We start from the raw sequence: 22,583 nt of genomic DNA on the forward strand, positions 1-22,583 counted from the left end.
CATTCTCCTTTTTAAATATATATTTTTTTTTAAATTTTGATAATTAATATAATTATTTCCGTGTTATATTTCTTCATAATATAATCTAAAGCTAAAGTATAAAAGTTGTATCTTTTACTTCACATTTATAAATTATATTTTACGAAAAAGTAAACACACACATAGTGTGAACTATATAATCTTGATCAAATTAAAATACATAAGAACATTAAATACATAAAAGGAGACGGAAATTCGCGAGAAACTCATTTTCTTACTTCCTTCTTGAGACCATGGATGAATGGAAAGGGAGTGCTTCTGGTATTCCTTTTCTCTCTCTTCATTCCTACGGCTATGGACGACCAACAGAAAGAAAATGAGAGAACACGAAGGGGCTCTTTTTTGCGAGCGCGCTGAGTTCTGATCATGGAGGACTAGACAAAAGAGAATAGAGGAGAAGAGGAACCTCTAAGGACTTTTTTTCTTTCTTCTCCTCGATTGCGAAGAACAAAAGAATTCAATTCGGAACATTTTCTTGTCGGAAATTGTTTATTAATTATTTATTATCTTTTATTTAAAGACAAACAAAAGAAAGTAAAGTACTTATACATTCTTGAGAATAATTCCATTAATTAAAAAATATAGCATGGAAACTATATTTTGTGGTTTCAAGAAGCAATAATAAATTTAATTAAAAAATTCTTCGTGTATATCACGTCATATTAAAGTCTTCATTGATAACACGGAAGAAAATCATATTCAACATCGAAAATGCGAGAGAATTGTATGATGAGATCTTCAAGGTCTCCCTTTTCTCTCTCTTCACTGCGCTTCGATCATCGTCGAAACGCACAGTGACGCGTTTGAAGGTGCGAAGTGAAAGGGAACTTGAATTTTCGAAGATCGCTAAGAGGAGTCACCTCTTAGCGAGAGAGGCAGTCGTCGTTTCTCGGGAATGAGTCGGCCGATTCTTTTTCAATCTGTGTATGCCAACCGTGTTTTGACGAAAAATGGAAAGGCGAAGAAAAAACACAGGAGCGGCCGCGCTTCGTTTGGTGAACGGCCCCACGAGAAGGAATCTCATTCGAGGCGAAATTCGGCAGGGGAGCGTATATATGATAACACGCTTCGTAATAACGGGGTGAGCGCGAAAAATAAGCGTTCGCGAGAAGTGGCGCAGTTTCTTCTTTCTCTCTCTTTTTTTTTTTTTTTTTTTGCCTACGTCCAAGGTCTTCGCGTGTGCATATTTCACGCCGATTAATTGCGGCTGATTTTTATTTATTGCAAAATCGCAAAGTGGCGCGCGCCGGTGTGTGCAGTTAATGGTTATTGGTTCGCGATATTCCACGCATGTGGCGGATTGTCGACGAGCGAAACGCGCGCGCGCGTAATTCGCACGTTCGCGCACACACGCATGATATATATATATATATATATATATATCGTATATAGAGTCTCTCCCGCGTCATAATAATAAATTCTACATAGCAACGTAACTTATCCGCACCGCTCGCGGCCAAGTGCGCGCAATAATTGTTAATTGTCGACGCTGATACACGCGCCAGATAACGCTCCGCTCCTCTAGCGCTATATACATATATATGTATGTATATATAGACTATCGTTCTGATTCTTTTTGGCATCCCGTGCTACCGTCCGTGTAACAGCCAGGATAATTCGCTAATGAAGAGAACGAGATTTCAATAAAAAGAGATATTATTAATCGTCGTAATTAAACCGAGTGATGTGATACGTGAACGTCATTATCTTCGTCAAATCGTAATTATAATTAATTGATGCTTCTCAAAAAAACCAGTTTCCTAACATGGAATAGACGTTTATCCAATCTCGATTGATTTAATCAATCACGCGATTATTTTAAATTATAAATTGGACAAATATTTGTAAGTTTTCAATCTGCGACGAATATTTAGTTTCTTTGGGATAGATTCGTGTAACTCGTAAAAGTTCGCGATTATATTATTCTCCGTTTCGGTCGCAGTGTCGTAAATACGCGCGCTAACGAACCACTGAATCTCTGCATTCGTTTGAGGAGACTGTAACAAGCTCCAGAGCTGACATTTAGCTTATCCCCTCATTTTTTCGTTCTGACCTTTGCCGCGTCTCTCTTCGGGTCCTCTCGTTTTAATATATTATCACTTTGAATATCTTTAGGCGATCTCGACGAGGAAAGTATACTTGTGTCCGGCTTGTGATCACGTCTTCAAATGTCTTTCGCATCGTGTTACAAACAAACATGATTCATTTTAATTAATTTTTTTCTTTTGTCTACTGTTATATTTACGACGCGTCTAGAATCGTCTAGCGACACGATATTAAGCGCAGTTCAGGCTGCAACGTACGATTATCCATTTTTAGTCTCGTCCACAAACGCATATGGCGAGCTATTGTATGTAGCAATATCTTTTGACATACTTCATGCACATATGGAGATACGTGTTAATGAAAAACACTAACGTCTATGTTGCCATCGACTGCTTTTCGTGTCCGCGTTGCGGTCGCATCCGCTGTGCAGATAGACAAACCGCAAGACGCATTGTAAGTCAATAATCGGGGAGAGGATGAATTACAATCTGTCGCGCGTCTCTCGAATATATCGTCGTTAGACGACTGTTATACAGTCAAGATGGGCTTAATTATATTTGAAATATATGCGTATAGAATTTACGACATAAACGTGCAATATTCACGAGCGACGATATGTCGCATATAATTATTAAATTTTTTTTAAACTACCTATAATAAGTCAATACACGAGAGAAATACGGCAATTGTATTAAATTATATTATCAATTATGTTGCACGCTTCTGTTTATCACCAGACAAGAACTTTCATTCACGCGAACATTTCAATTCACTTTAGTTGATAGCTTGAGATAGAAGTTAGCATCGTACGAATAAATATTCAATGGTTTCACTAGAGACTTCCCTAGACATACGCTTTTGTAAGAACAGTCAATTTACAAGAATTTACAAGAATTTACAAGAGAACTTAGAGAAGATATCTGTGCGCGATATGGATTACAAGGAGGAGTGCAAATTAGTAAAGCGTAAAATAGGAAAAATTGATTGAAAAAACTTACCCGACACGAAGCGAAGCTGTGGCAGCGGCGGCAGTAAGCGTGAGTTGTTGCGCGGCTGCAGCCGCACCGCTGATGGCCGGGTCGGCGACGAGCTCCGAAAGCACGAGCACCGTCGTCGTGGGGGTCGCGGCGCCGCAATTCGGTACGGATGCGCTCACGGCGTGTCGTACTGTCGGCGGCAGGTTGTCCTCATGTTGTAATTGCAGCTGCGGATAGTGCAGCTGTAGAGCGGTCGCAGCGGTGGCCGAAACAGCTGATCTCGGGGTGACACAGGTTGATGGCGGCGACGGTGACGGCGGTGACGGTCGCGGCGGTGGATACTTGACGACTTGTACCTCGTGCTCATTCTCGTAGATGATCTCTTTGTCGTGGGTGTACATCACCGTCTTCTGACCGTCGTTGTATATCAGACCTGCGGCTGTCTCGGTAACGGGCGTAACTCGACCATCCGAGTCGTCCGTCGTTGTGGCGTTTCGTTGCTGCACGTCGTCTGAATCGTTACCCTGAATGTGCTGCTGCTGTTGCTGCTGCTGCTGTTGCTGCTGATGGTGATGATGATGATGGTGATAGTGACTATGATGGTGATGATGGTACTTCGGATGAAGGGTGTGCACAGCCGGCGGTTCATGCAGATCAAGTACATTTACTGGCTGCATGGTCGCCAGCAAGACCTGCTGCTCGTTCTCATTTTGATTTGGGTTGCTCAGAGAGGAGGACGCCGGCGAGACTGGCGTCTCCTGCACCTGTAATATAGGTAGCTAGGGTCATTGTCGCGGTGTACATTGCACGATTGTAAAATTATTATTTTCGGACAGAAGATTTAACGAATTGATCATGAATGTTGATTAAATTCAAATATAGCGCGATGATTTCCTTCAGTTTAATTTTGCTGTCATATCAGACAAATTTATTCACAATATTTCTTTCTTATCATACTACAACAGCCCAAGCGCGCGCCTTTCTTCGGTTTTGTATTTTAAGAAATTATATTAAAAAAAAAATAATATAAAGTTTATTTAAACTCGATCAATATTTTTTGACAGAAATCAGCTGATAACTGTCAAAAATATTAATCGAGTTTAAAGTATTATAACATATTATTTAAAACATTATATTATTTTATTTTATATGTTATACATTTTTCTAAACTACATTGTTTATGAGATATTCGACACACACATATGTATATACATAATTTGAATATTTTGTTTTCAGATCAATGTGTGCTGTGTACTACAACTCCGCAATTTTACGTATCGGTGAGTGAGAAATTATTTATTTTATAACATTTTTATAGTGGTAATATGGAGATATATATAATATGTTGAAAATATGAAAATAGTAACATTTTAAATAATATGTTATATAATATCTTATTCGCGATTAATATTTTTTGACAAAAATCTGCTATTGTCAAAAATATTAATCGAATTAAAAATATTATATAATAACATCTCTCTTTCTAAAAAAGGCATGTTAAGGCGATTCTCGCAAGTATTGTTGCATCTTTTCCGCGATGCTGTTTCGTTTCGCATTGTGCGTTATATTCATAGCATCGAGAGGCTGTCATCGCGAGGGTTAGTAGTTTAACAGTTTTTTCAAAATAAAATTAAATTAAATAATATGTTTTAAATAATATATTATAATACTTTATCCGCGATTAATATTTTTTGACAGAAATCAGCTGATAACTGTCAAAAATATGAATCGAGTTTAAAATATTATAATATATTATTTAAAACTAATATCATTCTTTTATTTTATTTTATTTTGAACAAATTGTCAAACTGCTAACCCTCGCGATGACAGCCTCTCGATGCTACGAATATAACGCACAACGCGAATCTTGACAGCCAAGCATCGCGGAAAAGCGACAACAATAAATTTCGATATATGCGAGTATCGACTTTACATATCTTTTTTTAGAAAAGGAAGGATTGGAATAATATATATAAAAGAAAAAAATATATAATATATTGCATAATGCGATTGTGAGATCATGCTCTGTAATCGCATAAAAATATATTACATCGAATAATAATGAGAAGCCTTGATCTTTGTGCAATATCGATCGCTCTCTTCTTCTTGCCTCTCCCTTTGCACGAGGGAGTTTTATTTTTTTTTTGAAATTGTCCATTCATCATTGACTGCCGCTCTTGTGCATATAAGCTGGATTAAATCATTTACAAGCATAATGATAACGGAGCTTAAATACACTGCACATAGTCGGCGCTAATTTATTAATCGCATTAATAGTGCGGTTACGACATTAGGATTTATATTCACTCCTGGCGTCCCGGATAAAATCTTTCTATGTGCGTATATGTATGTGCGTGTGTCTGTACGAGTGTATTGCAACAACCTATAACATTTTCGAATGCTAATAATATCGCGATAGAAATTATATTAATATCTTGCCGCGACGTGCACACAGTTCGAGATCTCTGTTATGTACCGTCAGGCATCCCCTCGTTATAATTAATCGCCCGTTGCCTGAAACATTCGCGTGCCGAGAAATTCTTGCAGCATATTCAAATATGAAATGATTATCACACGATCTAGGTACGTTTCACTTGCCTGCGACTCTCTACGAGACCGATCGCGGCTTTCTTCGCCGCGAAATTCAGGAAGAATCAATAGCGTATTTTCATTTCCGAGAAGCTGACGATCCATTCTCGCGCGATATCGTTTGCACGTCATCATTACCTAATTGCTTCCAACACGAACATCATTGTGCCGCTATTTATATTATTTCTCGAAAATCGATGCGCGTGTTTCGTGAAAATTTTTCATCGAAAGAGTTGTATGAAACGCAATCGCGAGTAGATTAATTAAGTAATTAATACCAGCGAATGAGAAATTAAATTAAACGTCGTTGGATAATTCTATTTTCGTTCCGAATAAAATTATTTTTACCGCATGTTTTTATATTTCATGAATATCAGCTAAAGCTTAAATTTTTTGAAAGCTATTCTCCAAGCAGGATCAATAGCGAATAAAATTCCAAAAATTATTCATGAATTACAGAATCTTGACAAATAAAAAAGTTCAGTGGTTGAATAATAAAGAGAAGTCTGATTGAAATTTTGCTAAAACTTCTACTCCTACTGAGATTATACTGCTCGTAAAACAGATATCCTAAATAAGTATATTTATTGTTAATGGTCATTTTACTGATGCATCTGATTCCCGAAGTTAGCGTGCGTGAAAACCCCTTCGACCCATATGAATAAGGATACGGTACAGTAATGACGTCGTTTGGAATTTCCCACGTGTCGCCGGATTATCATGCTTTCTAGCCAGTAACATAAGTTACGGCGCTCGGAGAGTGTCTCTCTCTCTCTCTTTCTCTCTCCTTTTTTTCCTAGGAAAACTTCTAAGAGACCTCGAGAGCTGCCCGATGCCACACAGTCACCGCGGCATCATTCGTAATGTGACAGCGAGCGACGTGGCATCGCTATTAAGGCTTGTGCATATTGCAGCAGCCTGTAGCCGCAGCGATAGGTTCCGTCAATTAACATAATTAACAATATTATGAATCATCCTCTTAATATCCAGACATCTTTCGCGCGCGTGGAAATACACGTGATTTAAGCGCGTCGTTACTCTAAACACAAAATTTTTTTTTCTCTTTTTTCTTTTTTCGAAAAGTATCTTTTCCTCCCTCCCTTTCCCCTCTTTGCGATATGCGCGAGACTTAATCCCGAATGTCACGGTTCCTATATTTTCTCGCGTTGACCGTCGTAAATCCAGACGCCGATGAATAATCGCGACCTTACGATTAAGCGCGAGGATTAACGCGATGAAATACGGTCGGTAGGTGCGGGTAAAATCATTAATGGACGAATGCGAGCCTCTGAATAAACCACACGTGTCTCCACGAGTCAAGGTAACAATGTTTATCTCGCGATTATTACTTTCTGGCGTTCAGATCTGACAAACTTATTATTAACAACGTCGTAATTTCACGCCTTTTACCGTACAGTTTTTTTTATGCATAGAATCGCTTTTACATTTTGCAGAATTTTCATTATTCGCTTAATACTTGTTATACGTTTTTTTCCAGTGTAATTCTAAATTCAACATGTAGGGTATTAATTCTGATTGCATAATATAATTACGTACATAATAGACTGTGAGAATGTGTCTTACGTACATAATAGACATAGAGAATGTGTCTTGATTTTGCGTAATATCGATATGTACGAATTTATAAACGAAAATAACCACTAAACAACAAAAAATATATGCGTAGTTTCTCAAGTTATTAATCACATTAATAGCTGAAATTTTTTTTCTTATCGTGCGATATACATATATCAATGTATATGTACCGATTCACAATCTCGATATATTTCAATGTAACTTAGAACTGTGAAGAAATACGAGACGCGCATATTATAAGTAAATTTTCATTATCGTATTTTAGTGGCAGTAAATTTTTTACAGGCCTTAAACGAAACATTCATAGACACCGAGCATTGTATCTTCAGAATCTTAGTGTCTAGTGTCATCTTAGTGCCTAATGGACAAAACGGTCTTGGCGTAACGGTAATGTCGCGCAGACAATAAAAATGTCATGCCGCCGCGAGAGTTGCGGTTTTGCGAATTTCGACTCTTTCGACGGCGAGTTACCGTAATTCCCCGATGTCGTTAAGGATCATCGCCGATTTATTTTCCAAAGAATTAACCGTCCGCAGAGAGCTACCGGGAAGAGCTATTTTTGACGTCGCGCGCACCATCCATTGCGATATGCTCGATCGACGGTGTCAGGGGTCTCAGATACACCGGCTAAGGATATTAATCACTCGAGTCGCGACCGCGACACAAACCACCCGCGGTCATTACACGACGTTAAGTACTCCGCGATGCGAATACTCGGCCGTGTACCGACTTCATCCGGAATCTAATCCCACGTCAGTCGCGTTGAAATTTATCGTGCCGGTACGGAATCGCCGATTTATTGATCCTTCTGCGGTGATCCACTGGAATTGCGCGCAAATTTATTATTTTTTATTGCACTTTGTGTACGGATGACTGACAACAGCAAGGATGTAAATAGCGGTGGACATTAAGCGTGAAAATATATTTTTTTTTGCAGTTTTACTATGACGATAGTTGTGTTATCGCCATGTTTTCAGCTAGCATTTATTCTATTTATAGACGAGCCCAATTTAATCCAGTTTTATTACTTTAAAACTTGAAGAAATTAATTTCCCCGGTTCATTGAATTGATATCTGTCATACATAATATAGAGAACAAACTTGCTTGCGTGACACTTTTCATTATCAATCATCAATTATATTATCGTTCTTATAAGACTTTTAATGATCTCTTTTAATGATAGCAAACAGTTTCACCGAAACATAGACATCTCATTTGTTATGACGATCATCTAATCACGGGAAAACTTAGAAAACGTTTGCGATTTCGCGAACTCGCGAAATGATTACCGCGTGAATCCTGCGGATCGCGGTAGTTAATGTAGGATGCTACTCGCTCTGTTTATACGCAAGAAGTGCTTCATAATAACAGTTAATTGGCCTGCGATCGGACTGCGTTCGTGAAAGCCCGCGACGGACAGTAATCCAGACGTGTCTGCCGGTCGAATCGGCCCGTCCGCATCCGCGGCTAAAACTCGACGGTTACTCTTACACGTCTCCCTCCGTTTCTTACTCCGTTCGCTGCCGTAGAATCGCGAATCACGCGCAAACATCTGCGGACGTTTGCAACGTGCAGTTATTGCCGATCGCATTGCGCGCAGGTGCAACGTAGATACGTGGAATCGTTAGGTACTTTTCTTTCGTGGTACGTTCCTGACTTTGTACGTGTCTCGGGATTACGATCCTCATTCGTCATATTCGCCGTAATGACCGGAATATTTTCGCGATTTATTTTTTCTAATCGTAAATCTTATTGCTCGTTATATCATCTTTCGCTGCTTCAGCGAGGATTGCCGATATCTATTAGTTTTTAACTAGGAACGACGTGCTCCGAAAAATGTTTAGCTGTTTCATTGCACTGTTTTTAAGGAAAATATAATAGCTTAAGTTTTTATCATATAGTTTACAGAATATCTGTGGAAGAACTCATAATTTCATTAATTGTTAATTTTAGAGTTTTAATCACTTTAGATTATCATAAGATCTAATAATACATATATTTTGTGTTTAAACAGTATTTTGTTCATGTATTTTTTTATCATATATGATATTTATATAATATATAATTTCTGCTTAGATATCAGCTCAGTGTCAAGCGATAAAATTTGACAAAAATATAAATTAAAAATTTACTAAAAATCAAATATAATTGCTTGTTCAATAAATTCTAAATATGAATCTCGGAAATTTGAAATTTTAAGATGCAGAATATGTAGTGTTGTTTTTACACTAATATATATGCGTCTGAGCAAGAGCTCGTAAAGCAACTTTTTTTTCATTACTTTACTGCGGTTAGTGCTCTTACCTGTAAGAGCGTTAGCCTTAAATGCATCGATTGTGACAAAAATGACAACGATCGCGATTACAGCGAAATCTTTCTTGCGTTATCGTTCATCGAATGCTGGATACGGTATTTTATCGTGTTCGGTAATCGCATGATGACGCAGCTCGAATAATATTGCTCTTTGCATAGCGATTTTTCGATCTTTTACATATAACTAGGTATTAAGGGTTTCGTAAGTTTCCGGTACGCGTAGAGGATCTGACGAAATGATCTGACTCAAGTTTATTTATCTTTACACGCATGCCATCGTTTATTTAATTAACGTCGTCGCTGATTATCGCTTATCATCGTTAGTCATCAAATGCTCTCCTTTTTACCGCGAGTTATTTCGCAAGTAAAATATTTCGGCGTTCGTTTCGTCGATGCTTATTTACATTTTTTTTGGTGCGCTTTCAATCTCGTTTTTGCGATCGGTATGAGTCATTTGAATCGAGAAAAGACGTGCGCGCACGAATTACGGAGAGACTCTCTTTTCTTTTCTTTTTCCTCTTTCGCCGTTGCCGCCCAATAACGAATCGGTTAACGAAAAAGTTAATGAAGATACAAAATAACCAGTCGCTCGGAATTCTATTAAAGAGCCTTTATTTCTTATCTCCATAATGAACGGCGCGATCATCGAAGGTTCCCTTCGTTTAACCGTCAGTTTATACGAGAAATCTGAAAAGTCATCGCCGCGGATCTCTTTCTTCGTCGTATTCAGTTTTGTCCGCGGACAAGTATTATAGATAGATAGATATATAAGACGAACGAACGTCTGACATACTGTTCACTTAATGCGAACGATAGAATGTCGAGATTTGATAGGGGAATATCGGCTCACTATATACTATGCACGTCCACGACAACAGGAAAGCTTAATCAGACGCGACCATCCGCGTTTCGACATAACGAAGAAGCGCGATAGGTAAGATATTCTCCTGCGATCCGGAAGCGCGATAATATTTACACGGCTACTTGAACATCCGGTATGCTTGCACGCTTACGATGCTTATCGTAAATGTACGGATTTAACCGTTTATTAAAGGCGCCAGATGCGCAGGTGCGAAACGGATCGTTCCCTTACTTTCGACTTTTCTTCAGATTTCGCACTCATTCACGCGCGATGTGTTTAAGGATAGCAAATTATTTTTTTATTAGTTTTTATTAGTCTTTATCTTGGATTCTTGCGTTCATCGAGGATAACTTATTGTTATTATCTAAAAGAATCTCTTGTTTAAATTTTCTTACGTTATCATTTATTAGAATATCAACTTAATTATTTATAAATCAATGCATAATAAATAATTTTTTTTATCTAATGTGTAATTATTACATATTATTTTCGGAAGAAAAAGAGGTTTTTTTTGTTTCTTTAACGAATTTTTTAAGCTTGCATGTCGCATCAATTATGTACACGTATTTCCTTTTCATTGGCGAATAAGACAGATAATCGAGAAAACTTGAACTTTTTGGTTTTAAAATATTTAATTCGTACGATAAGAACCGCAGAGTCAACAGAATGAGACTCTAATGAGCTCACACTTTTATAACTCTTTGAGTTACACATTAAGATTTTACCAGTATGGCTTATACGCACCATGCTCGAATTTTTTGTCGTAGAGCGTCGTAACGCGAGTGTAACGGGGCTACCCAAAGCGTTTCACTTTCGAGCGACAAGCATCTTGAGAACGATTCTTTAATTTTAAAATAAAAAATCTGAAGTTATCTGTAACGATTCCACAATTAAATTTTCATGAAAGCGTATGCTCTTTTTTGTCTTTTTGATTGTCATATTACATCATCATCATCATCATGACTTTGTTTGTAGTGGATATTCAATTAAAAACAGTTTAAGAATTATGGCAAATGTGCCATAAAAATGCTTATTCAAAAAATTATATCATATAATTATAATCAAATTATATAATTAGAATTATATAAAAGATTCCATCATTGAAAATGATAATTTTATTAAAATTTATGAACGACTTTACGAAATTATAATTAAAGTTGTCAAAAAATTCACTTTTTTATCTGATTTTCAAATTATAATTAAAATTAAAAAAGAGTTTAGAAAAAAGTAGCGATCTAATACACCTGCATTTTTTAAAAAACAAAATATTTTTTTTAGAATTTATTTTTCTCCTTTCTTAATTTCTTATGATTTGGCATTTGTTTCATTTTGAAAATATTTAACTTGCTTTTCCAACATGTATTTTTTATGATCGCTTTTTTTCTATTAAGTAAATAGATTATGGTCGATCAGTTAAGATCACGCAGACCGTGAAAAGAAAAAGAGTTTTCAAAAGCGTTTCAATGGAACAACTAATCTGCAATTCAAACTTCTAACAATAAGTTTCCTGCGAATTCGCAACGGATGGTATTGCTGACAATGAGAGAGATGAAAGGGATTACGAAAAAAAAAAAATTATAGTCAGAAGAGAGAGAGAGAGAGAGAGAGAGAGAGAGAGAGAGAGAGAGAGAGAGAGAGAGAGAGAGAGAGAGGGAGGGAAAAAAAAGAAAAATTATACAAAAAATATACAAAGAAGAAATCACGTTAAAAAAATACAGTCTGATAATAAAATATAATTGTATCCCGTGAATTATTCCAATATTATAAAAAATTCATAGAGAATTTAATTTTATTAAAAATTTCCAAACAGAATATTTCTCAATCTTAATCATTAAGTAAAATATTAATTAATAATTAATATTTTATATAAATATCAGAATAATTGAAACTGCATTTATTAAATTATCAACGATTTTTAAACTTATTAATATTTAATTTTTGTATATATTATCTAATGTGAAAATAACAGAGGAATAAAATTGCTGATTTTTTAATTCGTTTTTATATTGAATCTACATTATATCTCTTATACAAATATAGCTCTCACAATCAGACAAATATTTAATAATAAATGCAGGATGCAAATGCGTGTCCTTAAATCTTATTATTTGAAAGTAAAAATTTGAAACTGACCGGAGATAGAGCTTCCTGCATATGCAGGGGTGTGTTGTCGCCCTCGTCGGTACACGTCGACATTTTCCGGCGTTGTCTTCCAGTTCTCTTCTTTCGTTGTACCGTAATATTCGTTTAATACACCAGATTCCGATCGTCTGTTTCTTCTTCGGCAATCGCAGTCGTTTCTCTTTCAGCAGTAGGTTTAATGCTTGAGAACTTTTCTGTTTCAATCTTCGATTAGACGTCTATGTCTACGCGAGCGAGTTTTAGGCATCGGGTATCGTATCACAGGTTGCTGAGGCTTGTATGGCACGTCATTATTCGAAGAAAAAAAGCGGGCTGTAAAGACCTGCAAAAAGCAAAAGAGAGAAAAACGTGGCGTTTAAATGACATATCGTGTCGATATCGATATCAATTTATTTTAATGATTCGAACAAATAAATATTTATCGCAAATAATAAAGCGCGCGCTCATCAACGAGTTTAATGCGTGTGAACGTAATAACGCGCGAAAGGAGGAGGGCAAGGTGATCGAGAGTGAAGGCGGAAGAGGCGACTTGTTCCTCCCGCATGCGTTAGGAATAAGGCTGAACGCCCATCAGTGAGAACGAGACGAACCGGCTGATGGTTACCACTTGGGGGCGAAGTGGGCAGGTAATCCTACGTTTTCCGCATAGCAGATAGGTGCCAGCTCGGAACCGGAGAATCCGTGTCAGACACTGTTGGTGGCTCGCGGGAGGAAGAGACACGCGTAATCTTGCGCGCGAAGACGGGAAACCGGAACTCGAACCTGCGCTCGTGTGCGCAAGCAGGTTCGGCGTTTATCGCCGGGCGAGGATTCGCGCGGATGTCGGTCAACCAGTCTGACACCGCGAATTCTACATCTCCGCAATCCATGGTCTCACCCAGGTGGATATTAGTAAAACCAGTCTCTCGGTTCGCTTCTTCTCTTCAGCTCGCCCATCTGCTCTTACTACGCTCGCGGACGTGTGGGGGAGGGCGCGCGCGTAAAACTGGAATTCAGCTCGCGGGCACTATTCTGACGGATAGACAGGTATAATAATAGACGTAACGAGGAAGCCGGACCATCGAGAGTGAACACACAGAACGGTGCCGGTTCTCACTCTCTTTTTGTCTGTCTCTCTCATTCACGTTTCATTTCTCGGGCCGTGCCGTCAATAACGGAGACGCGGTGATGCTCGCGAGGAAGTAACAAGACTGGTTGTTAGAAAGAAAGAGAGAGATAGAGGGGAGAGAACAGAGAGAGAGATGCCGAAGAGGGTGGCGGCGGGAAGTAGATAGGTAGGTACCAACCTACTACGCGGAAGAAGGAGATTGCGGCGACCGGAGAGAAGGAGTAGGTACGCACACGAGGCCGGTATACAACCGCGAACCGGAGACGAGAAGCCAGAGGAGCAGGTTCGGCCGGTCTAACCTGATTCTCAAAGGGAACCCTGCATCAGATTGGACCCACCTCCGTGGGTCCGTTTGTATTTCAAGTACCTGTACGCCCTCGCCTCGCGTCAGTGAACGATGCCTCCGGAGACGGTGGACTCCGTCGAGTTCGTACAAAGAGGAAGCGAGGCGTCTCCTCGATTGACGGATCGCGCGACGGCGATGTGCCTTTGTCGGCGTCGAATGCCTCGGTCGTGCGTTGCACCTGCCGCTGATAGATCCAACAAACTGCCGTTTGTCGCGGTTGCAGTCTCAGCTACTGCTGTACAGACTGCCGTTAGTGCAACGAGAGTGAATCGCTAGAGATTTAGTGAGAGTTCGAGTTGATTCCCTTCGAGAACGCCGATCCGTATAAATGGAATTTCAAATTATGCGCGAAAAGATTTTGTGTAGCCAAGTATGGATTTTTCTCGTCTCCGGAGATGAATTTTTTTCGTGTCTGACAATAGATCTTTTTATTATTTCTCCGTTTGAAATTTCGATTCTGATGAATAAGTTTTAAAGAGAAACTTAAAAGCTGCTGAAATCTAGAACTTATAGAATTTTTCAAATACGTGATAATTTCCAAGTTGAAGGATTAAGAGACAATTAGGTGTTTCTGAGAGATAAGAAAAAATAGAAGAGAATAGAAGATTTACGCGAATATTTGAGAATATTTTTGAAGTGTTTACGCCGTATTATTTCACATAAATGTATTCATATAAAGCAGAAGAGTAATATCTCTCTCACAAAAATAATAATTTCAATTCTAATTATATATATTTGCGGGGAATTGAACATGCAATTTGGTGGGAAGAGTAATCATAAGTATTGTTCAGTTTTGAAAATTGAAATTAATGAAAATATATTGATGAAATAAAACGGAGTTGTATTATCGTAAAAGATATTTACTAATACTAATAACGATCTCTATTTACAAACAGCCTAATTTTTCTTATTGTATCGTGTTATAGCAATTTTGAAAAAACATACGTACATAGGTACGTGCATGTACATGCATAATCTGACATTTCTACAAAACATTTTCACGCGAGGAAGAATTTATTCCACTATCACGCGATCTGAAAATTTTTATTATCTCTCTAATAACAATAGCGTGTATCGCAATATTAAAAAGCAACTACATGTTAAAACGTTGAGAAGCATGATCGCTAAAATACGCGAAGCAAATACAAGACATTTTGCCAACAAAATATCACGAACTCAATCTGGTCCTGCGTCTTTGGTGCGCTCACTTGTTCACCGGTAGGTTACCTGCGCGTCACCTTTGCGTCATCGCGCAGGTAGCCTCCAGCTATTGATGAAAATACGCCGAGGAAAAAAGAAGCGGGTATAATAACATCGAGAAGATAAAGACAAATACTCACTCGTTGATATCTCATTAGAAGAAGAGGGGGGGAAGAAGAGTGCTATCCAGCAGCCGGTGCATTCGCAAGAAGCCGCTGGTCCGATGGTTGCTTTACCGGTGTGGTGGATTATCGCGCGCATGTGCGGGGGGAGGTGAGAGAGGAAGCTGGAAGTGATAGAGGTTTGCGAGGGGAATGATAGGGTAATAGAGAGGGGCGGGAGGGGGGGGATGGGGACCAACTACAAACTACTGAGCGTCCCTCCTGTGTGCTGGATTACATCTCAACGGATAATAGTGTCACCACCTTCGCCGAAACATACGCTCTCTCTACGAATGTCCGCTGATGTCGGAGTTACTCTCTTCTCGAGGCTACCCTTCTTCAAAGGTCCGCGCTCCTATCTTGGTTTTTCGCTCTCGTTCTTCGCCGATCAAGAGCTTATAGCACCGCGAGATGTTTCTATCTAATGCGTCATCATCTATTCACTTTATCACATCCGCGATTGACACATCATTGACGTAGACGTTTCACGAGTCTCGAACATTGCTGTCGATCACTACGTAGTGCGTTTCGTTTTTTTCGTGTCCACTACTAGGTATTACTCGCTAAATCGTTCTCGGCAAGGTCTCGATAGACCTGTCCGAATCGTCCGAATCGCGCACCGGCTTTGGTCAAACACTTGTTCACGCGCGCGACAACGGCGGCGACGACGATGATTACCGTCGCATGCAATCACTAGGAAACTTCACCGATCGATTCATTTAACCGGATCTTAAAGTTTAACACATTGATTGAAGAAAACGTTGTACTGCTTTGAAAATGTGCACTTTGTATCTGTGAAAAGGATCTAACCCAGGTAAAATTTAAACCGCCGAAAGTTTCAGTCGCGCCGCTGCAACCAACAAACGAAGCAGCCTCTCGAATCGTTCTCTCTTCTCTCTGACACGGCAACATGGCCGCCTACCTCCTCCGCCTCTCAGCATCCCGCTCTTGGCTCCAGGTCTGAGATTCTCCCCTCCGTTCCACTCGTGTTCCACACACGCTTGTGCACAAGTATTTCCCTCCTCCTGCCTTCCTCCTCTTTCTCATTCTCTCTCTCTCTCTCTCTCTCTCTCTCTCTTTCTTTCTTTTTCTCTCCCTCTCCTACTTGTTCCCCATCGCGTTTTTTTTATCTTTGGTCTCACACAGCCTTCTTCACTCTTAAGCGTCTCTCTTAGGCTTCTCTGAGTTTCTTTTCTCATCTCTCTCTTCTTTCTTCTTTACCTGCACCCTATAACGCCTCCCTTTCGACTCTTCCTTCGGCGGCTCTTTTTATCTCTCTTTCTCTCTCAATATGGTATAGCAATATAATCTAACATCATGGTCCACCATATCCCTCTCGGTATCCTCCTACTCTTAATCGAGAAGGAGAGAAAGATATCCCGATTTGTGATATATCAGAGAGAGAGAGAGAGAGAGAGAGAGAGAGAGAGTGGTGAAGGCCCTTGGGCTTCTCTGGGCCCATCGTCCTTCTCTCTCTTCCTCCAGGTATTCTCTCGCTCGTTTGCTCTCGAACAGTACGATGAGATCGAAAGAGACAGACAGACATATCGCGGGCGGTGGTAGGAGACAGTAAAAAGGAAGGGGAAGATCGGTGCGCAGGTAGCCAACGCGAAACAAGGACGGCTCACGGATCTTGACGACGAGCAGGACAGACCCATCGTCTTCACGGCGAGCCGTACGGATACAAACAGAACATCAAGTCATCGACGAGGCAGCGGCCAGCATCGTGGCCACCCGACATTATCGTATCTCTACAGTCGTCTCTCTCCGCGCCGCTTCTTTATCTCTTTCGCTTGGTCTAGTCGTCTCTCGAGAAAGATATTCGACGAGAGTTCCACAAGAGCAACGAAGAGAATCGCGTTATACGTACGCGTGCATTATATCGCGTTCCTCCTCGCCTCTCTCTGATTCCATCGTTCTTTCTCACTCTCTCTTTTCTCTTTCTCTTTTCGGTTCCACCTTCGAATCGCGTCCTACTCCGCCTTGCTACCTTGAGAAGGATACACGTGATATAAGTGAAACGAAGACGGTTGCGCAGACATACGTTGTCGCCGGTGTCTTTTTCTTACTCTGGATTTCATCCTCTCGTGACTCCGTCCCGCTCTAACTTCGCTACCTTGAGAAGGGTATCCGCGGGGAGGTCCGCGAGAGGAACGAGAAGGAGGACACGCACACATATTGAGATTATCGTATCTGAGCCTCGTGTATTTCCCCGCCTTTACCTTCTCTCCTCCAATCCCTCTCGCTTCAATTTTATAACACTCGCTCTTTATCTTGCCACCTTGAGAAGGATATCCACATACCAAACCATATCTGAGAGATATCTAATAGAGGGACGTAAAGTCATCTCATTGAAAGATGGCAGATACCTCATCGGATGGAAAGACATATCTAGATATGTCGACCTATTATAAGAGTTTTTGTTTTGTTCTGCAATAATTTTTTTTTTATGCGTTTTATAAGAAGGCTTTCGTGTCTATTCGCCTCGGATAATCGAGGTATCTTTTCGAGTCATCGTGAGACGCGCGCACGCAGACGTCGAGGCCCTCTCCTCATCTCCCTGGCCGAAGGAACGCCGTGAACCTAATGGAAGGGAAGAGAGAGAAAGAGAGAGCTTCTTGTTTATGGAGAAACGAGCTCTATCGTATCGTCTTCCTCCTTTCTTTTCACCGTCATTGTGAAAAGGATATCCGCGAGAGAGATTCGCTCACGGTAGAACAAGAAAAAGGTGCATACGCGTACACACTGTATACGTACATATATATATACATATCCGATTGATTCTCTCTTACGCGGAGCACGCGAGAAGAAACGCTTATGCTGGACGCCGAAGAGAGCGAAGCTGCTGCCGGTGCTGCTGGCGGAGCCGCGTTGCTACGAACGGAGATGGACTCGGGATCGAAAGAGATTCGAGAGGGGAGTCGGGGGATGGAAGCAAGGCGAAGAGGAGGGCGTGTGCGTGAGTTTACGACGAGAGAAAGAGAGAGTAGTAGAGGAATGGATGCGCGAGCGACGAGGAGGACGGGCGTTGGCTGCGCGCACGAAGGGAGATTAAAAGGAGAAAAAGAAGATGGAATTAAAAGAGGAAAAAAAAGGAGAGTCGGGCAACAAGAGGCAAGGAGAGAAAGAGGAAGAGGGAAATATGAGGGTAGGGAGAGAGAGAGAGACCATGTGAAAAATGGGCACCCAGCGAGAGAGGACAGCCTCGGGCTACGTCGCGCGATGCGACCCTGTTCAGGGAGGGATTCGTTCTTCGTTTGTAAACTCCCAAATAACGCATCGTATATATACGTAGATTCGGCCGAATCGAACCCGTGAAACCCGTTGCCTATCGTGAATAACCTGGCGTTTTCCTACGGGACGGAAATCTCGTAAGATACGAGCCCAAAACCGATTTAGATTCTTCTTCGAACGCGCGTCGAATTTTCGTCTCGGAGATAACTAAACGCGCGACTTTCTCGCGAGTAAAGATAATTCGCGCGTTTCTTTCCGTGGAAATCGCACGCTTATGCACCGCGTGGGTGGTTGTGCACGCTTTTGCGTAGGCGAATCGTAAGACAGATGAGAGAAAGAGAGAAGAAACAATTTTCGAGAGACGTGGGGTTTTAACCCCCGCAATTTTAAGCCCTGCACGCGCTTGAGATATTTCTTTTTCGGCCTTTTCTCAGATTTTTCTCTATTTTTCCCGTTGTTTATACGACGCGTTTCTACAATTTTTAAATTACATAACTATTATGGCGAACACAATGGAGCGTCTGGTAGACTGTCTTTCAGCATCCTTTCGATCGTGCCGTCGGCGAAGAATCGTGGGCTCGATTGGCTCCGGACAAACGCGCGTTACGCGCGGCTTTCTAATGTCCTCGTGAAAGCAGATCGAAGTCCGATTCTTGCCGAGAAAATTCTTCTCTATCCGTCGTATCTCTGTCGACGCGCGCTCGCGTAGTCGTAATGTCGCCTTCCGCGCCCACCTTCCGGCCGTATGTCTCTCACGCCGACGGGATAAACGCGCATATCGGGTACTTATGCAGATTGCAGAGTGTTGGTAAGCACGCGAAGAAGTGTCTATAATTCAACCGCATCGATAAAGTTCACTTTTAGAATGACGGCACGCAGAGTGTTTCGACACTCTCGTTGCTCTTAATTCTTAGGCTGTTACGCTTTGACCTATTACATAAAATGTTGCGTAAAATTTTTGTCTACGCAGGCAAGACAGTTCTCAAAAGATATCAGAAACTTTTTAATTTGTTATATTTTGTCAAGCCTAGAGAAAAATTTTTAAAAAAATATTCTGAAATGAAAAGAAAGAGAGGCCATTTATGGTTTTAGAGAAATCGTAATCAATCACGTAATAATATATAAAATTATTTAAGAACATTAATTATACAATCAAATATGTATGATTTTTTTTCAGTAAATAGAAAAGATTTTTACAGATGCATACGAGATTATTTTTCCGCATGAATTTTCCACAATTTATATTCCACGATAAAATTGCGGTTTGGAATTCGAGAAGAAATTAAAATTGTGCGCTGCTAGGAATAAATCATATGTTCGTTTCAGTAAAAGCATATACGTACAATTCTGTCGTAGGTCATGTCGTCCGCAATTACGCGCATCCTTCTGAATACCGCCGACAAGTTATTATCGGCGAAATACGCGTCCTCGTCAGCAAAACGCTCATTTATCAAGTAGTACTGTAATGAAAGGGATAGAGGATACGAAAATCATGCTCGGTTCATCATGGTCTTATCGTAACTGAGTATTTCCTCAGCGAGTGAAACAAAAACCCCAAATTCTCTTGCTCGGATCTGCAGTTATTTCACAGACCTTTTTATTCCCAAGACAACGGGCTTCCCCGTCATATTTTTTGTGTATCGATAAAATAGAATATAAGCTAGTCATTGACTTTTTAAGGCTATTCTTTATATGGACAAAAGACAAATTCTTTATATGAAGTTTGAAATGCTTCTGCACTCTTTGTTTTTTGCACAATAATGAAAAAATAATTTTTATTAATTATATGTAAACGCGCGCAATGTTGTGTCTAATTAAAGCCATAAATCACACTCTGACTCTATGATGCTGTGTCTGACTACGAATCGGGATATATCTCTGGGACTAGGAAAGACCAGCCGGTGATCTGATTCAAAATAATCGAAGTCTCCGGACAAGGTTCGGCGTAAGGCAATGTCTTGCGCGGGCGTTGAAGTCTCTCGGTTTTGAACGGCGGCGCCCGTAAGCGCGCATAATGGTTCTCAACCGGTTCATCCGGGATTCATTCAGAGAAACGTCAATGTTGCATCTATTCACGCACATATACCTATATCTATACTTATACATATGTACACGTGCGCGCCTATAGATCGTCACTACCTGTTCACCGGCAAAGACCGGTCAGCTCTTATACCGGTTGCGTACGTCTCTCTAAAGCAAACACCGGCGTGTTTACGTCTGGATAAAGATGCGGCGAGGCGCACATATACACACACAAACGAAAGAAGTGACTAACATTCTGAGATTGATTCCTGGACACGATTTATTAGGACAATTTAACGTGTTTTTATATCATTTTATCTTTTTATATATCACTATAATATTTTAAATATAACGAGATACTTCTGAGAAATCCTGCATCACATGTTGATTGTGCATTTTATGAAATTATTTGAATATATCATTATTATTTCGAAAAAGTTTCATCGAAGAAAAGAATATGTAAAAATATGAAATATATTAGCTACGATTCCACTTTACAGCCAAAACAGAATTTTCATTTAACATCGAAAAGTGATAATTTCAAATACCAGTCTAGCTGATTGAAAAATTGCGTCCGGTTATCTAATGCTAATTAAAGACTGATCAGAAAAATTGAATCTGATTTATCCTGTCGATAATTATATTCTAGCGATCGGCTCGCAAACCAACACGAGCGTGCTCGTATCGCAATGTAAAAGAACTCGAGAGATTGGCGGCAGGAAGCGCAGCAATGGCGCTCGTGATAACGGTATCGAAAGTGTTACGCATACGAACATGAGTAGCCGGACTTACACATTCGCGAAGATTATTTGTGATTAAATGAGCGTCTCGTTTTATTCGCGTTACACTGGCAAACGATCAATTTAGATCAATTTTGCAGATTAATTATGCCACAAAGCTCGCGCCCTGTTAAATTCTATTATCTATATTATATAAAGGTTTATATTCTTTTATAAAAATTTCTATTATTATAATTTTCGATTCCGTTCTCTTGCGGTGGATGTGATTTGGACATTTTATGATATTTCCAATCAATAAAGCCGGTAAATGCTTCCTTTAAAGCTAGAATCGGAGGTGCACAGATAGATTAAATCGGTTTTTATTTGCTGATTTGCGAAATTGGGACCAAAACGTATCCAATAATTAAATATAAAATATTTTACAAGAAAGAATAATTTGCGCATTGTATATCACGTTTTTAATTAGTTTGTTCTCTCTTTACTCGTGGATATAAAAGTTTTAGATTATTGATTTATAAGACTATCTTACTTTATTTTTTTTCTTACGCACAATATTAAATAAAAATTAATTCATATTATTAATAATTTTTGAATAAAATAATGTCTTATTTGTCGAATTGTAGGTGCATGATCTAAATGCACGATCCGTGTGAAAACGACTTCATACACGCTAATTATTGAGTCGAGTGTAGAAATACGCGTGTTTAGAGCTCCTCTCTAATTTACCATAGCGCCACTAATCAGTCGTCGTGGAAAATTTATTCTCGCAAAATATCAGCGTTGCCCACAAACGCGTCTTCGTGCAGAGCCGCGCGCCACTAAAGTAGCGTTTATCGCACGGTACGTCGTTACAGGAGCCCTGTAACGATTACGTGCGAACCGATCCTGCATCGATCGGCGTGCCAAGATAATAATTGCCTAGCGCGGACAATAAGTTGATCATTGGAACGACCAGGCGCCCATCGTGCTCGGCTACTGTTCCAAGAATGGATCGTTAAAACTTGGAATACTTAAAAACAATTTTAATTTTTTACAATTTCTACAGTTTTAATTTTTCATTATTTTTATAGTTTTAATTTGAATTTTTCAGATTTTACTAAAAATAAATTTAAATTTTATATTATTTATATTTTAATTTCTTTTCTAGCTTCTTCAATATCCTTCTCAATAATTTTATTTACTTTCTTAATTTTATATTATCCTACTT

General features: G+C 39.7%; 2 protein-coding genes across 7 annotated transcripts in view; one reads left to right on the forward strand and one right to left on the reverse strand.

Moving 5' to 3' along the window:
• Window positions 1–16,293, reverse strand: part of Grh (grainy head) — a 109,654-nt gene extending 93,361 nt beyond the window's left edge. For 2 of the 5 annotated variants that reach the window (XM_083044607.1, XM_083044604.1), the window contains exons 1-3: window positions 15,360–16,292; window positions 12,557–12,887; window positions 3,084–3,826 (exon numbers count right to left, since the gene is read on the reverse strand). In XM_083044607.1, coding sequence (XP_082900733.1) covers window positions 3,084–3,826; window positions 12,557–12,619 — 806 coding nt within the window. In that variant the 5' untranslated portion in view covers window positions 12,620–12,887; window positions 15,360–16,292. Of the gene's footprint in view, window positions 1–3,083; window positions 3,827–12,556; window positions 12,888–14,040; window positions 14,255–15,359 lie in introns of all 5 variants that reach the window. The other 3 variants (XM_083044606.1, XM_083044605.1, XM_083044608.1) reach the window with 3 other exon arrangements.
• The window catches only part of LOC145939946 (uncharacterized), a 124,209-nt gene that overhangs the window by 84,507 nt on the left and 17,119 nt on the right, over window positions 1–22,583 (forward strand). For both annotated transcript variants that reach the window (XM_083044609.1, XM_083044610.1), the window contains one exon: window positions 4,299–4,342. In XM_083044609.1, the coding sequence (XP_082900735.1) occupies window positions 4,299–4,342 (44 nt within the window). The remainder of the gene's footprint in view (window positions 1–4,298; window positions 4,343–22,583) is intronic.

Source organism: Prenolepis imparis, unplaced genomic scaffold (genome assembly GCF_030444845.1).
Source record: "Prenolepis imparis isolate NDT839.2.m4 unplaced genomic scaffold, iyPreImpa1.0 SCAF_8, whole genome shotgun sequence".
Taxonomy (NCBI): Eukaryota; Metazoa; Arthropoda; class Insecta; order Hymenoptera; family Formicidae; genus Prenolepis; species Prenolepis imparis.